This window comes from Bos javanicus, chromosome 21 (assembly GCF_032452875.1).
Source record: "Bos javanicus breed banteng chromosome 21, ARS-OSU_banteng_1.0, whole genome shotgun sequence".
Taxonomy (NCBI): Eukaryota; Metazoa; Chordata; class Mammalia; order Artiodactyla; family Bovidae; genus Bos; species Bos javanicus.
In genome coordinates, this window is record NC_083888.1 from 22674618 (window position 1) to 22689687 (window position 15070).

At 45.8% G+C, this 15070-nt stretch overlaps 1 protein-coding gene across 2 annotated transcripts in view; it reads right to left on the minus strand.

The window, feature by feature from the left end:
* Positions 1–3954: 3954 nt before the first annotated feature.
* Positions 3955–15070, minus strand: part of HOMER2 (homer scaffold protein 2) — a 99882-nt gene continuing 88766 nt past the window's right edge. For both annotated transcript variants that reach the window (XM_061394046.1, XM_061394045.1), the window contains exon 9: positions 3955–14079. In XM_061394046.1, the coding sequence (XP_061250030.1) occupies positions 13891–14079 (189 nt within the window). In that variant the 3' untranslated portion in view covers positions 3955–13890. The remainder of the gene's footprint in view (positions 14080–15070) is intronic.

Below are 15070 nucleotides of genomic sequence, written 5' to 3' on the forward strand. Positions count from 1 at the left end.
GCCCTGGTCCCCTGACACACAGGTCCCCTTTCCTTCCTGTAGGTTCCCAGCAGGGTTTAGGAGTGTGTGTTGCATGGGGCCACACTCCTGTGTAGGTAGCATCTTGCAGGCTACTTGCTGGGCTTCCGTCAAAAGCCCCAGAAGCTGGCCCAGTGGCTGTGTCCCTGGCCTCCTTCACCACCAGAGACAGGCCAACCTCAGCACAAAACTCTTCTCTAGAAAGAATTTGGTATTTTTAAAAATGGCCAAATCAGAGCTCTGTTGGACTTCGCTTGTGCTTATTTTGCAATTCAGTATTTTTAATTATTGTAATTTCAGTATTTTGAGACACGATTGAGCTTATTCAGACTTGGATAATTCTCAGAATTTGCTTTCTAAGGGCTGCCAAAAATGAGAAGCTTTTAAAAAATAATCCTTTTCAGAGAGTTCTCCAAAGAAAATTCCTCACCCAACCATCTTTAGTGCATCAAAACTTCTCTGGAACCTTCTCTCCCTCATTTTTCTCCCTTTTCCCCGCTTCTTCCAGCCAAGCTGGGAATTAAGTCCAGATTCTGGCCTCAACCCTGAATACTCATTGAAATGACTAATGCTGAAGCTGAAGCTCCAATACTTTGGCCACCTGATGCAAAGAGCCAACTCACTGGCAAAGACCCTGATGCTGGGAAAGATGGAGGGCAGGAGGAGAAGGGGGTGGCAGAGGATGAGATGGCTGTATGTCATCACCAATTCAATGGACATGAACTTGGGCAAACTCCAGGAGATGGTGAGGGACAGGGAGGCCTTGCATGCCACAGTCCATGGGGTTGCAAAGTCAAGACACGACTTGGCAACTGAACACACACACTGGCCTCAGAGGATCCAGAGTCACAGTGGGGGACAAGTAGTGTCTCCTACTGTCTGGCTTCAAACCTCCCTAGTCCACCCTCCAGAGTGCTATCAGTCAGTCTCCACCACTCCCTGTGATGTCCTTCTCTACTCTCCTACCCACACGGGTAAAGGCTGCCCCTTGGTGTGGCGTGCCAAGCCCTCAGGACCTGGCTGTTGCCCCCCACTGCCCCTTCCCCCACCACACATTTTACTCCAGCAACACCAAGCAGGTTGCCACCAGCTTCCACACGGCTCTGCTCTCTTGAGCCTCAGTGCCGGGGATATACCAGGCCTCTGCCACCCGGTCCTGGCAAATCCACACCCACCTTTCAGTCTCAACTCCACAGCATCCTCCTTTCTGAAGTCTTCCCTGGCCCCTGTAGGACCACTGCATCCTGTCCAGGACACCAGTCACAATGCCTTCCCCGTCCATAGCCCCAGCCACAAGGGCAGCCTGCGCTGGCCAGGTCTCATATCCCACGATGGGCCTTCTGGCCAAAGCTGATTCTAGGACAGCCAATCCCTAACTGGAGGCATCCTGTGGATGGTCCCAGAGTGAAGGACCATGAGCTGGGCCAATCAGACTGACTTATTCATGTGCTCTTTCATTCCCTCTCCTGCATCCGAACTGGGGAATCAAGCAGGTAGTAGTAGCAGGAGCCAGAATCAAGAGGTTTTGATTAATGACCACCCATCATGTGAAGCCATGTAGTTGACTGAATTGACATAGCAGAGTTTCTCAACTCTCAGATATGTAAACTCATGGGAAGAGTATATTGGTTTATCTATTTATAATAATAATATTATTATATCTATCGGTATATCTATTGCTGCCAGAACTAACTACAGAAAATATATGGCCTTAAAACAGCATAGATTTATTATCTTACCATTCCATGGGTCTGAAGTCCAGTGTGGGTCTCCTTGGGCTAGTATCCTGGTGTCAGAAAGGCTGAATTCCTTTTTTGAAGCTTTAGGGGAGAAGCTAGAAGCTCTTTCAGTTTCTGGAGGCAGCCTACAGTTCTCGATTTGTGGCCCCTTCATTGATCTTCAAAGTCAGCAACACGGCATCTTTCTGAATCTTCTTTCATTACTATCTCTTTATGACCACAGCCAGGAAAGGTGCTCTGCTTTTAAGAACTCATATGAGGACTTCCAGGTGGTCCAGTGGTTAAGGATCCACCTTTCAATGCAGGGTACAAGGGTTCGATCCCAGGTCAAGAACTAAGATACCACATGCCACAACTAAGGGTTCGCATGCTGAAATTAAAAGAAGATCCCACGGTCACATGTGTCACAAGTACTGACGCTCACGCGCCTAAAGCCCGGGAGCCACAACAAGAGAAGCCACCTCAGTGAGAAGCCCGTGCACTGCAACTAGAGAACAGACCCCACTTGCTGCAACCAGAGAAAGCCTGAGCACAGCAACAAAGACCCAGTGCAGCCATAAGTGAATTAAATAAATAAATATTTTTTAAAAAAAGAATTGGAAAGGAAAACTTCTTTCATGGGAAGATTATTGCAAAATTGAGGTCAAATTTCCCAAATGTTCCAGAGAAGGGGCATTTGGTATTTGGTGCCCCAAACACAGGGCCTCACTGGTGTAAGGAGGCCCCTCTGGGAGGTGGTTTACGTAGCACTTGAGGCCACTCACGAGTGAGCTGGGAGGGTCTGGAAAGCAAGTGGACATGAGTGGCCACAGAATCACTTCCATTCAGTAGCGTGCTCGCTCTTGCAAACACGCATCGGCTGATCCAGCTAGCAGCCTTCCAAGTTAAACTGGGGCTTCCCAGGTGCCTCAGCAGTAAAGAATCCACCTGCAATGCAAGAGCTGCAGGAGACATGGGTTCAATCCTTGGGTCAGGAAGATCCCCTGGAGGAGGGCATGGCACCCCACTCCAGTATTTTTGCCTGGAGAATCCTATGGACAGGAGCCTGGCGGACACTACTGAAGCGACTGAGCATGCACACACAAAAGTCAAATCATCCACTCAACCTTTGCTGTCAAACGGGATGGTGCATAGAGGATCTGGGGTCAGAGCCTAGGACAGCCTCATGGGGATTTCTGCAGGACAGGGAAAGCTGGGGAATTGTGAAACAGAGGTGGTGGAGTGAGAGGGCAGGGGCAGGAACAGGGGACATCTCAGCAGACATAGGCTCCCCACTACCATCCTGGGACTATGTAAGCCCTCAGCCTCTGAAAACTCACCTCTGGAGAAAAGGGGGTCCCAGGAGTGACTGAGATCAAACTGCATGAGGCTGGTAGATTGAGGCCCCAAACAGAAATTTTCTTGAATGAAGGGATGATAGAGAAGGTGGTATTTCTTTTACTCCTGAGCTGTGAACTGAGATTCACACCTCCTCCACGTATTTGGGAAAAGTTGGTTCTCTGCCGGGCACAGCCTCTGCTATGTGAATAATCTGCTCGAACAGCTCTGGAAAAATCTTTCCCAGTAGAATGAGTCTCTGAGATTAGCTTTTCCTGCAATAGCCAGGAACACAAGCATAACACTCTCTGCTGCCTTCTGCTCAGAAGGACAGCCCTGCAGCAGAAAACTGCCTCTTGGGTTAAGAAAAGCCTTGGGGGACTTCCCTGGTGGTCCAGTGGTTAAAACTTCACCTTCCAATGCAAGGAGTGTGGGTTCGATCCCTGGTCGAACTAAGATCCCACATGCCTCATGGCCAAAAAACCAAGATATAAAACAGAAGCAATGTCGTAATGAACTCAATAAAGACTTGAAAAATGGTCCACATCAAAAAAAATTGTAAAAAAAAAAAAAAAAAGTAAAGCTTCAGTATTGACTTCATGAAGGCAGAAGATAACCAGCTGGATGGCAGGTGATCTCTGAGCACACCAAGCGTGGGGCTGCCCTGAAGCAGGAGCTGGAATTGATGGCAACTCCCCTAAACCCTCATTCTGTTGCAAAGGCTTAAATGCCTCAATGCACACTGTCTTCCTTGCTTGGGCACAGGAAGTCATCCTGGAGAATATCCACCTACCCTTGGGAAGAGCCAGAATTTCCAAAGTATCTTAAGACACAGAGGGCTTCTCAAAGATTTTTGTTGGCTTAAAAACAGACACAGACATTTTACTGAACTATGTATTTCTACATAAACAACTCTGTTACAACAAAATCAGGTAAAATCCACAAAAGTATACAAGTCTTTGAAGGAAAATACCTTTTCCCTTTAAGTATAAAAAGATGTCAAATAACATTGTACTGAAACACATGAAGCAAAAGCTGTTAGAAACACCAGAGAAACAGAAATATAACAGTAGTGGGAGACTAACACACTCTCCTTAGTCTTTAATGAATCAGGTCAGCAAAAATTAAAAGTCTGTAACATTATAGTTAATAAGGTCAGATCAATACATATAGATTGAACTTTGTTCCCTTCTGAGAATATACCTTCCTTTCCAGTTTCCTGGGAATATTTATTAAAATAAACAATTTATTAGGTCCCAAGAAAACATCAATAAACTCCTGAATGCAGAAATTGTACAGGCCACACCCTCTTTGACAACAAGGCAGTAAAAGTAGAAATATATAACAAGTGTTAAAAATAACAACAAAGAGTATCAAACTATCTGGAAATTTAAAAGTATAATTTCAAATAACTTTTAAGTAAAATATAAAGTCAAATCTGAAATTACAAATTATTAGAACTTAGAACACCATACCTAAAAATGTAAGGATTACAGATAAAGAAATATTCAGAAGAAAAGTCATATAGCCTTATGAATGCTAGTAACTATATCTACTATTAAACAGGAAAAAGTTAAAATGGCATTCAACTTGAGAAGGTGAAAAAAATCATAAGATACAAGAAGAAATTAATAAAAACAAAAAGTAACCAAAACATCATAAAATGGTAAAACAGTAAATTAAGACTGTTTAGGCTTAAGCCCTAAAATAAAAAGCACAAGCACAGAACATTATGAACGAGAAAAGAAAATACAATAGTGCCAGCCCAGCGAATTTGAAAGTCTGAACAGAATCGTTATTTAGGAAGTTTAAGTTGCCAAAAACTTACAGAATAGGAAGAAACTTTAAAGAGACTAATGCGTGTGGAACACTGAATAAATTGTCAAAGAATTATTTCCTAAAAAGGCACTAGACTTGGACAGATTTATATATGTTATAAAGACCTCAAGGAGCAAAAAATTCTCAGTATTATTTAAACTGTTCCAGGGCATAGAAAAAAGAGATAAAGCTTCCCAAGTCCTTTTTTAAAGAAGTTAACACAAAACCAACATCAATACCTGACAAAGAAAGCAGGAAAAAAAAATTATACAAGTATCCACTTTAACATTTGAAAAATTCCAAACTAATAAGAGGAAACCAAATCCAGAGCATTTTCCTTATTTTAAAGCTCCTATTTTTATTATACAAGTCATAGCAGAGCCATGTAGAAAAATCAGAAAAGATAGATAAGAACATAAAATAAAACTCTACCATAAACCAACCCATCATAAATAACCACTGTTAACACTGAAAGGAGATGTACATCAAAGAATAATATACCATGACAATATTAGATTTTTCTAGAAATGCAGAGACAGTCTGACATTAGCAAATCTATTAAAATGATTCATATTAAGTCATGATAAAGAAAAACCATTTGATCATCTTGAAAGATGTGGGAAACAAAAGGCATTTAATAAAATGCCAACATCCATTATGGATTAAACTTTCAGCAAATTTAGAAAGAGAAGGGCCTAACATTATATAAATTTAAATGTTAAGAATATCTCATACTAAGAGTCAAATCTGTACTTCTGAAGAAACACTGGAGGTATTACCAAGTAAAAAATATATATAAAGAAGAATGTACAATATCGGCACAATTTATATAGATGTTATTTACCATTATTCTAAAAGTGCTGGTCAATGTGATAAGGTAGTGATATAAGATTATTTAAAAATATGGAGGTAAAGTTACCATCACTACTCAGAACTATTATCTACGTGAAAAAGGCAAGAGAATTAACAGTAACAACAGCAAAACAAAAGGAAATTCGGTAACTGGCTAGCTACAAAATAAATAACCAATTATCACATTAGATAAACAAACAACCATAGAACTCTCTATGAAGAGTTAAGAAAAATGAGGTAGATTGATATCTACAGACAGGAAAATGTCCAAGATCTATTCCCAAGGGAAAAATGCAAGTAGCAGAAGGGTCTATCATATGGTCCAAATGATAAAATATATTTCAGGAAAAAAAGATTTGAGGACCAGGGATCCCTGTTGTGGAGAAGGCAATGGCACCCCACTGCAGGACTCTTGCCTGGAAAATCCCATGGACGGAGGAGCCTGGTGGGCTGCAGTCCATGGGGTCGCAAGGAGTCAGACACGACTGAGCGACTTCACTTTCACTTTCCACTTTCATGCATTGGAGAAGGAAATGGCAACCCACTCCAGTGTTCTTGCCTGGAGAATCCCAGGGACGGGGGAGTCTGATGGGCTACCGTCTATGGGGTCGCACAGAGTCAGACATGACTGAAGCGACTTAGCAGCAGCAGCAGTAGATCCCTGTTGACTGTTTTATCTTGGGGCAGAGGGATTTTTAATTATGGGGGGCTTTCAATTTCCATATTATGTTTTTTCATAATCTTTACATTTACATAGCTTTTATGTAATATTTTAAATTTAAAAAATCAATGGATTTAATTGATTTAATCAGTGGTGTACCTTTATGTGAACAATAAGAGGTTGGAAAATATAATGGACAAAGAGCTCATTTACCATAGAACCACAACTACAAAAAAATGATCTATACCAGAAAGAATACACAGAGGAACACAATACTTTATAAATTTACTGAAATGAAAGGTTAAATATTATGAAGTTGTTAATTCTAGTTATGTGTTGTGCTAAGTCGCTCAGTTGTGTCTGACTCTGCAACTCCATAGACTACAGCCCACCAGGGCTTTCCATGGGGATTCTCCAGGCAAGAATACTGGAGTGAGATGCCATGCCCTCCCCTGGGGATCTTCCCAATCCAGGGATTGAACCCAGGTCTCCCACAATGCGGGCAGATTCTTTACCATCTGAGCCACCAGGGAAGCCCAATTCTCTCTATAGTAACCTATAAATTTTACACAATTTAATTTTCAGTTCTTCTATAAACATTACAAAATGAACCTGATGTTCTTTTGGAAATATCAACATACAGAAGTACTAGGACATTTTTGAAGACATTTATTTAAACGGGGACATTCAAATGTGAGATGATCAAACTATGTGGTACCAGTGCCAAAAATGTACACCGTGGACCACACAGAAAGTTCAGAAGGATGTTTATGACATATAAGGATTGCGTACACAGTGAAAAGTGGGGTCTTGTATCAGTAGAGAAAGGAAAGGTTTCCCCGTAAGTGAAGTTGGGGTAACTTGGAAAATAAATTCCAAATGCATCACAGATTTAATTGCTTAAAAAAATGATAAAAGTACACAAATAAAAGACTGGTGAAAATTCATAAACTTGAAATCAGAAATGCAAAGATGTTTAAAAGCAGGCCAGCAAAGGCAGCAGCAATGAAGGAAAAGATAAAGTTGACTAAAAATAAAATTTTTTTTAGTCCAAGTCATATATGGAACTTAAAAAAATATATTTTTAGGGGAAAAACAACTTCTTAGAAATCAACGAGTCAGCTAATCAGGGAGCAGTGAGGGCTGCTGGGGAAACAACTTCTTAGAAATCAATAAGACAGCTAAACACCTTGTGAGAAAATTGGCCAGAGAAGATGAATAGGTAAACAAGAAAAGAATATAATCTAATAAATATTTCAGCTAGGGTGCGTCACACTTTCAATTAAAAAAATGCATATCAAAACTAGCCCTGTGGTCCCCACAGTAACACCAGTGCAAAAGAGGGAGTCAGACGTTCTCACACACTGCTGGCGGGAGTATAATTTGGTATCATCTTTCTGGAAGGCAATATGAGGAGAGATGTTTACCAGCTGAGCCACCAGGGAAGTCCCATATTAAAAGTCCCCAACATGCGCATATTGTATTCTTAGTCAGGATACATTATGTGTGCTTCAGTAACCGTGACATGCCAGTAGTGTTAAGACTTAACATTTATTCTTTATCCACACTGCAGGTTCATGCAGGTGGGGCCGTGTCTTAGTGGGAGAAGGGCAGCTATCCACACAGTCACTCAGGGACCCAGGCTGACAGAGGCTCCAGCCCTGGGACGTCACCAAGGCAACAGGAGTCTGCAGACCTGCCCAGGGGCATCTCAGAGTCTCAGCCTGGACGTGTCACGTGTCACTGCTGCTCGTACTTCATTGGCCATAATTAGGAACAAGACCTGAATGACTCTAGGGGCTGGGAAGTGGTGTCTCCTGTGTGCCCAGGAGTGGGGGAGAAGACAGGGCATGCTTGCACCACCTTTCATACTTTTAGCCAGCAAGTCCAATTTTAGAAAGTTATCCTAAGTAAATATTCTGAGAAGTTCATGAAGATGTTAGAAGAAAGGATTTCATCATATCCTTGAGCTGCTGCTAAGTCGCTTCAGTCGTGTCCAACTCTGTGCGACCCCATAGACGGCAGCCCGTTAGGCTCCCCCTTCCCTGGGATTCTCCAGGCAGCAACACTGGAGTGGGTTGCCATTTCCTTCTCCAATGCATGAAAGTGAAAAGTGAAAGTGAAGTCGCTCAGTCATGTCTGACTCTTAGTGACCCTATGGACTGCAGCCCACCAGGCTCCTCTGTCCATGGGATTTTCCAGGCAAGAGCACTGGAGTGGGGTGCCATTGCCTTCTCCGATCCTTGAGCATAACCATATAAAATTGGGACCAACCTAAGTACCGAAAGTACAACCTACACTGATGTTAAACATGATGCTGTTACACATCTACTGACATAGAAATATACTCACAATATAGTGTTAAAAGGAAAAAAGCAAATTAAAACAGTATAATATGTATAACATAGTTGCATCTCATGAAAAGAGTAATAAAACTTATATAGATGCATACAAAAATGTCTGAAAAGATATATGCCAAAGTGTTAACAGTGGTTATAATCAGATGGTATAACAACAGGTGATTTTTTTATTTTCACTCATTGTAATTTCTTCTTAAAAAAAAAAAGGATATATTATTTATGTACCAAAAAGGCATGAAAAAAACCCCAGTATTCTTGGGAAAGTCCACTTAACTACCTCACACTCATCATTAAATTCTTATATGTGATGCAAGAAATGCCTAATTGTCTGTCACACCATAAGACACTGCTATAACAGTTTATTTAAAGTCAGGACTTTAAAAGTGGAACACAGGGCAAGAACAGTAACGCACTGCCCATAGCTGGGTATCATCAGACCTGTCAAGCATCCCACAGTCTGGACTCTACCGTGGTTTCTCTGGGCTCCTGCCAGGCACATCAGGGATCTGTGTGGCCTGGGGGTGGTGTGGGGGGCCCCTCTTTACAAGGCTATGCATTTGTCAAAGAGAGTAGGGCACTGTACAATTCCGCTCAAAACAAAAGACCCACAAGCTCCTCTTCTCAAAGATGGATATCAGAACATATAACATCACCACCAGGATTACTGAAGACTCCTCTTAGCTACACATATATTCTATAATTGAGAACCCTTCCTTGTTTCTCCCTCATCTCCCTGCTGCTCCCTCTCCCAACACATTCACCCCCCAGACACACTCCAAAGTTCACTAGACCATTTCACTCGGCTGCCAGATTCTTACCATAATCACCTTCTTCCTGGCTGGTGTTTAAAAAGGAACCGGGAAACCCATATTCTTGAGATAAATGTATGCAAAAGAGACGTAATACAACACACGTTTCTATACAGGATCCCCCTCTCCATGCCGTCTGTCACACTCACCATCCCCAGAATATATATTTCTTTTGGGGAAAACCATGCAATCAGAAATCAGGGTCCTTTTCACCATGCACACCATTTAAAAATCTATACGGACGTTGATTTGCAGGCTTCTAGCTTACATTGTCAGTGCTTCAACACCCAGTGATGTTTCAAGTAAATAAAAGAATCATCACAGCTTTTAGAAGGACAAATGACCAAAACAGCCACTTTCAGTGGTGAGGAGAGAACAGTGGCTGGCTCTGTCTTAAAGGGCACCCTCTGACTTAGAGGGCAGCCTCCATCGAGTGCCTCTGCTAAGTCCCATCTCGGCTGCCTGCCTGCCTGCCTTCTAAAGGTGCACCTGGCCACACCAGATGTCCCACAACAAGGTCCCTGGCACAGTCTGTGGTTGGCTCTGGCTTTCACCTAGAGTGGCCCCTGATTTCTATGGAAAAGCAGTGTTTCCTACAGAAAAGGAGTCTTTTCACAATGGGCAATAGTGATGCCTCTGGGCAGCACATTAACTATATCCCCCCCTTTGCTTGATGTTTTATGTCAGACACAGTGGTCGGGCATCAGCCAACCACCCTCTAGGCTGTGCCCGTGGGCTGCCAAGCCTAGAGATGTCCACAAGGAGCCTGCAGGATGGAGACCAACAGCTCAGACAGTGGACAGTCCTCCTGGGGGCTGGTCAGGTCCCATTCAACCTGTTCTAACCACTGGCCCACCTGCTTTCCACCTGGTGCTGGCTCCAGTCTGGGAAGGGGGTGGGCAGTGATGGGCACCTCCCCCAACCGCTCCCCTCCCCGCACCAGCATTCTGGTTACTGCTCTGCCTTCTTGGGGCCTCCTGCTTGTTTTGAACACACATCTCTGTCTCCATGAAAACCATTGATGAAAGACTCAAAGCATTTGCATCTCATCACTCCGGCCTCTCAGAGCACCCACATCATTTTAAACAATGATCTCTTAAAAAGATTCCTGCAAAGCCAGAATCATTCAAAAAGGAACTCACTGCTGTAATGAACACAAATGTAATTCTGATTTGCTCATCTGTAAGTCGTCACTTGCTGTGGACATGTGTAGGAAGACATAGGACCAGGGTCTCCAGGAGACCTGGATGCCACCCAAGCTGTTGCTCATTCACTAGCTGGTTGACCCTGGGGGAATAGCTTGTCTGCTTCCTCTGCAAAACAGGGCAAGATCTGTGCCCAACCATGATCCAGAGTAACAGCCTGTCAGGGAGTGTGGAAGAGGGAGCACCCAAGTTCCGGGTCTCGGGTAGACACTCTCTTTTCAGGCCTGACCATGCTGTCCTGGCCTCTCACTCAGGTGGTTTTCTGTTCCCTGGGCACTAGGAATATTTCACCTCGCCTCCCCACTCTCCACTGGACCACACATCCAGTGGGGCTTTATTTACTAGAAACGAAAATTATTTTTAAGGATCATTATGGCTGAATTTTACTTTGCTTGTTTTAGTCCCGGATTTTACAGATGCAGAAAGAAAAAAAGAAAGCGCATCAGGATTTAGGCAGCCAGTCTTGGAAATGTCAAATCAGGAGACACCACTCGGAACAAAGATGCAGCCCTGGCTCTAAACCCTCCGGCAGCACAACGTGGCGGAGGTGCCTGTGGGGGTGGGGGTGGCGTTTATGCCCTGCCTGCGTTTGGCTTAAGATAGAGACAACTGAAGCGTGTGAGTGCTGAGAGGGGAGCTGGACTTCCTGATAAACAAGCTCACGGGGGAACTGAGACAAATTCAGTGGGTCATTATCATGACATCCAGAGGCTGTCGGATAGGGCCAGACTCTCGACAGACTGCTGAGGTTGTCCTGGGCCTGTTTTTTTCTTTTAAAGAAAGTAAATGAAGAACTGTTAAGATTTTTAGAGAAAAGCAGAAGGAACTGAAGTCCATAGTTTCTGTCCCTGCTGAGCCCAAGTCAGCTTCCCCATGAGGGGTGCCCCTCCTGGGCTGCATGGTGTAGGGCCAGCTGGGCCTGCCCCATGGGGGCTCGCAGCTCCTCACCTAGACTGCCAGCGCTCACCCAGCTCTTCAGCTGTCGGCAAACAGGGGTCAGGGGTCTCAACCACACAGGGATAAAAGCAGCCCACCGTGCTCATGGCCCTGCTGCTCCAGAATGTGCCGGTGGCTCTGACAACTCTGTCCTCTAACGAATACATCCCCTGTGTGTATTCAGGACAGTCAAGACAGCTCCTTCTGGATGAATAAACCGCCTCACAGACAGGGGTGGTGGGCGTCAGATGACCCAAGCTGAGGTTTCGGAATCCTGGTGTCTGCTGCTCCTGGACAGCAAACTCGCCCCACCTTCTGACAGGTGGACTTGCCTGACCTGAGAAGAACACCCTTTAGCCCAATGCTGGGCCACGGGGCTGACCCAGGGCCAGTCTGGCTCCCCAGGTCACCATTGCCCCGAGAGCTGTCTGGAGCGCCAGGGAGGGGGTGGGGCCAGCAGCCCCACCGCCCATCGGGAGGGCTGCCTCTGGCCCAGTGGACCTCACCAAAGCCGCCCACCCTGCTTGTAGGTCTCCCTGGCATGCCCCAGCGCTCCAGACCACCAGCCTCCCGTCTTTCCCCATCCCAAACCAGACCTCCTCGCTCTGGGAGATATCTCAGCGACACGAAGGAGAACAGTAGGACGTGGACAGTCACATCCGTGTGTCCCCTGCCCACCTCCTCCGACTATTTTATTGCTTATCTACATTCAGCAGGGATAAATTCTAACATGTGAGAAAACCTTTTTAGAGGGACATGTTCTCACAGTGGTTCTCAAAGCAGGTACGGGGGGACCAAAGCCTCTCCCTCCGTCAAAGGCATTTAGAAATGCCTACAGCCAGGGAAATTCAGACAATTGTGTCATGCACAGGGCAAATGAGATGCCCACTTACTTGCTCCACTAAGAAACTCAGTGAGAGAGGAGAGGCTTACGGCTCTGGTCCCTCCCTTCCCAGGAACCGAGGGACGCAGGAAGCAGACCTCGGCAGAACTCCTCTAAGGCCAAGGCTTGGTCACTTCGAACCCACTCTCGCTCATGGGCCTGTGTGATCCTGTGTGATTTCTTTTTCAATTATCTAAACCCAACAGAGGATCCTACCCTAAATCCCAAGCCCTGGGCAGCCCCTCTACCAGGGACAGTCGGCAGTCCTGGAATCCCCAGACCTCACACTTGGAGAGGAAGAGCAGTTGGAGTGTCAGAGGTGCCCCCCACCCCTATCCCAGGACAGAGAACCAGGATGGGCTCCCGGGGTTGGGGGAGGCTCAGACTATTTCCTGCTGCTTCCACCACCACCTTCCTCACCCCCAGGGCCACCTGAGCCAATCCACGAGTCTGCTCACAAAGTCACATTCATGCCTGATAAAGAATGACCCAGTGCACCAGGACGGGGGACTTTCCAACAGGGGCTTTGGCAGGAGGTGGGGGTGGGGGGGGTGGGCAGGCATTGATTAAAACACTAAATTCTTTGTATACATTTAATTGAACAAATATTTATTAAGCACCTACTTTGTGCTAGGCACCCTCACTGTGTGCTGTCCCCACAGCGCAGTAACCTGTTCAGAAATTAAAAACAAGAAAAGGAACGTTGTCGCAACCTTATAAACTGGAGGGCTGGTAGAAGTGGGCTGAGGGGATGTAGGTGATTCCCCAGCCAGGAAACACCCCCAGGAGACACTTGTCTCCTCTCAGGACAAGTATCTACTAAGTCATTGTTTGAAAGCATCTCTATATATGCTGAGAGGGAAGTTACTATGGCCACACCCCATGCACTGGAGCTGGTGGACATTCAAATACTCTGAGCTCTACTCAAAAAACAAAACAAAAAAAGAGGTGGAAAGGCTATTCCTATTTGGATTAGAAAATACTATTTTTTTTTTCCAGTTCATATGGTTGCAACAGCCCTTGAGAAAGATATGAACATCCTTGCCCTGACTGCGTAAACGTTTAAGGTAGGCCTAGTTCTGGATTCCTGAGTCAGAATCGTCCAGTCATCCACGACCTCGCGAGGCCAGAGAAGAAGCGAGGGGGGATTTCTATTCCAGAGAGGAGAGGGTGGACGGCACCCCTGGTTTGGAAACATGACAGACCGCGCCTGCACTGACAGAAGCCACGCGAACGGGAGGATGTCCTAGCACTACTGCGGGTCACACACACCCTGGGGACTCACGCGGGACCTAGTTGTCGGCACCCAGCTTGGAGAGGCCCCGGCGGAAGTCGTGGAGGTCGTCAATCTTGCCGTCCAGCACCTCCAAGAAGCTCTTCAGCTCCACCTTCAGGTGGCGCTGTCGGTACTTGCTCTCCTCGATGTCCGTCTTCAGGGACCGCACTTTGTCCTCCAGGTTCTGATTGTCTCTCTCTGCCGCCTGCAGCAGAAGGAGAGAGGGCGGACTGCTGATACAGTGGAGAGGAGTCCGCCTGCCAATGCAGGGGACGCGGGTTTGATCCCAGGTCTGGGAAGATCCCACAGGCCTCAGAGCAACTGAGCCCATGCACCACAACTATTGAGCCTTTGCTCTAGAGCCCGGGAGCCGCAACTAGTGAAGCCCTCATGCTCCGCAACAAGAGAAGCCACTGCAGTGAGGAGCCCATGCTCCTACAACAAAGTGTAGCCCCTGCTCATGACAACTAGAGAAAGCCCCAGCGCAGCCAAAAACAAACAAACAAACAAACAAATATATATATATATATATATATATATATATATATTATTTTTTTTTTTAAAGAGAGACAGAAAGAAGGGTCTGGGAACAAAGCAGGAGCCCACTGAGACCTGTGATAGTCGGTCAGTCAGTCCCCGCGGTGGGCCTGCCTCTCTGCGGGTGTCAAGTGCCCCCCCCACCCCTGGAAATCAGGTGTGTGCCCCTCCTTCCTGCTGTTTGCCAGCAGAGATCTCATCTTAAAATGATGCCCACAGAGAATGCAGAACTCAGAGTTCTGCCCAAAGCAGCCTGGTGCCAAGCGATGCTTTCATAAAGTGCCTGGCAGAGGAAATCTGACATCCCAGCCCATGGGGTTTTCAGCCCCAGGCCCAGGATTGTCGGCAGGGCCCCCTCTGGGTTCCATTCTGGGGGAGAAACAGCATGAATGGGAGAGTGACTTGTCTCCCCTGAGAAGGCAAGGCCTCCTTGGCCCCAGGCCAGCCGCTGGCCCTCCGTGAGGAAGCACTGGCCGTGCCAGACGAAGGGACGGTGGGTCTGCGCACCGTCTGTCCTGTGGTGTTGCCATGGAGACAGTCAAGCACCCAGTGGCGGGACTGCTGTGAGTCTTTACGTGATCATTCTTCATAGCAAACAAGAGCTTCCATCTTGTGGGGATAAAATGAGGCCTTCTAAAAATGTGTTACAGGAACCAGTT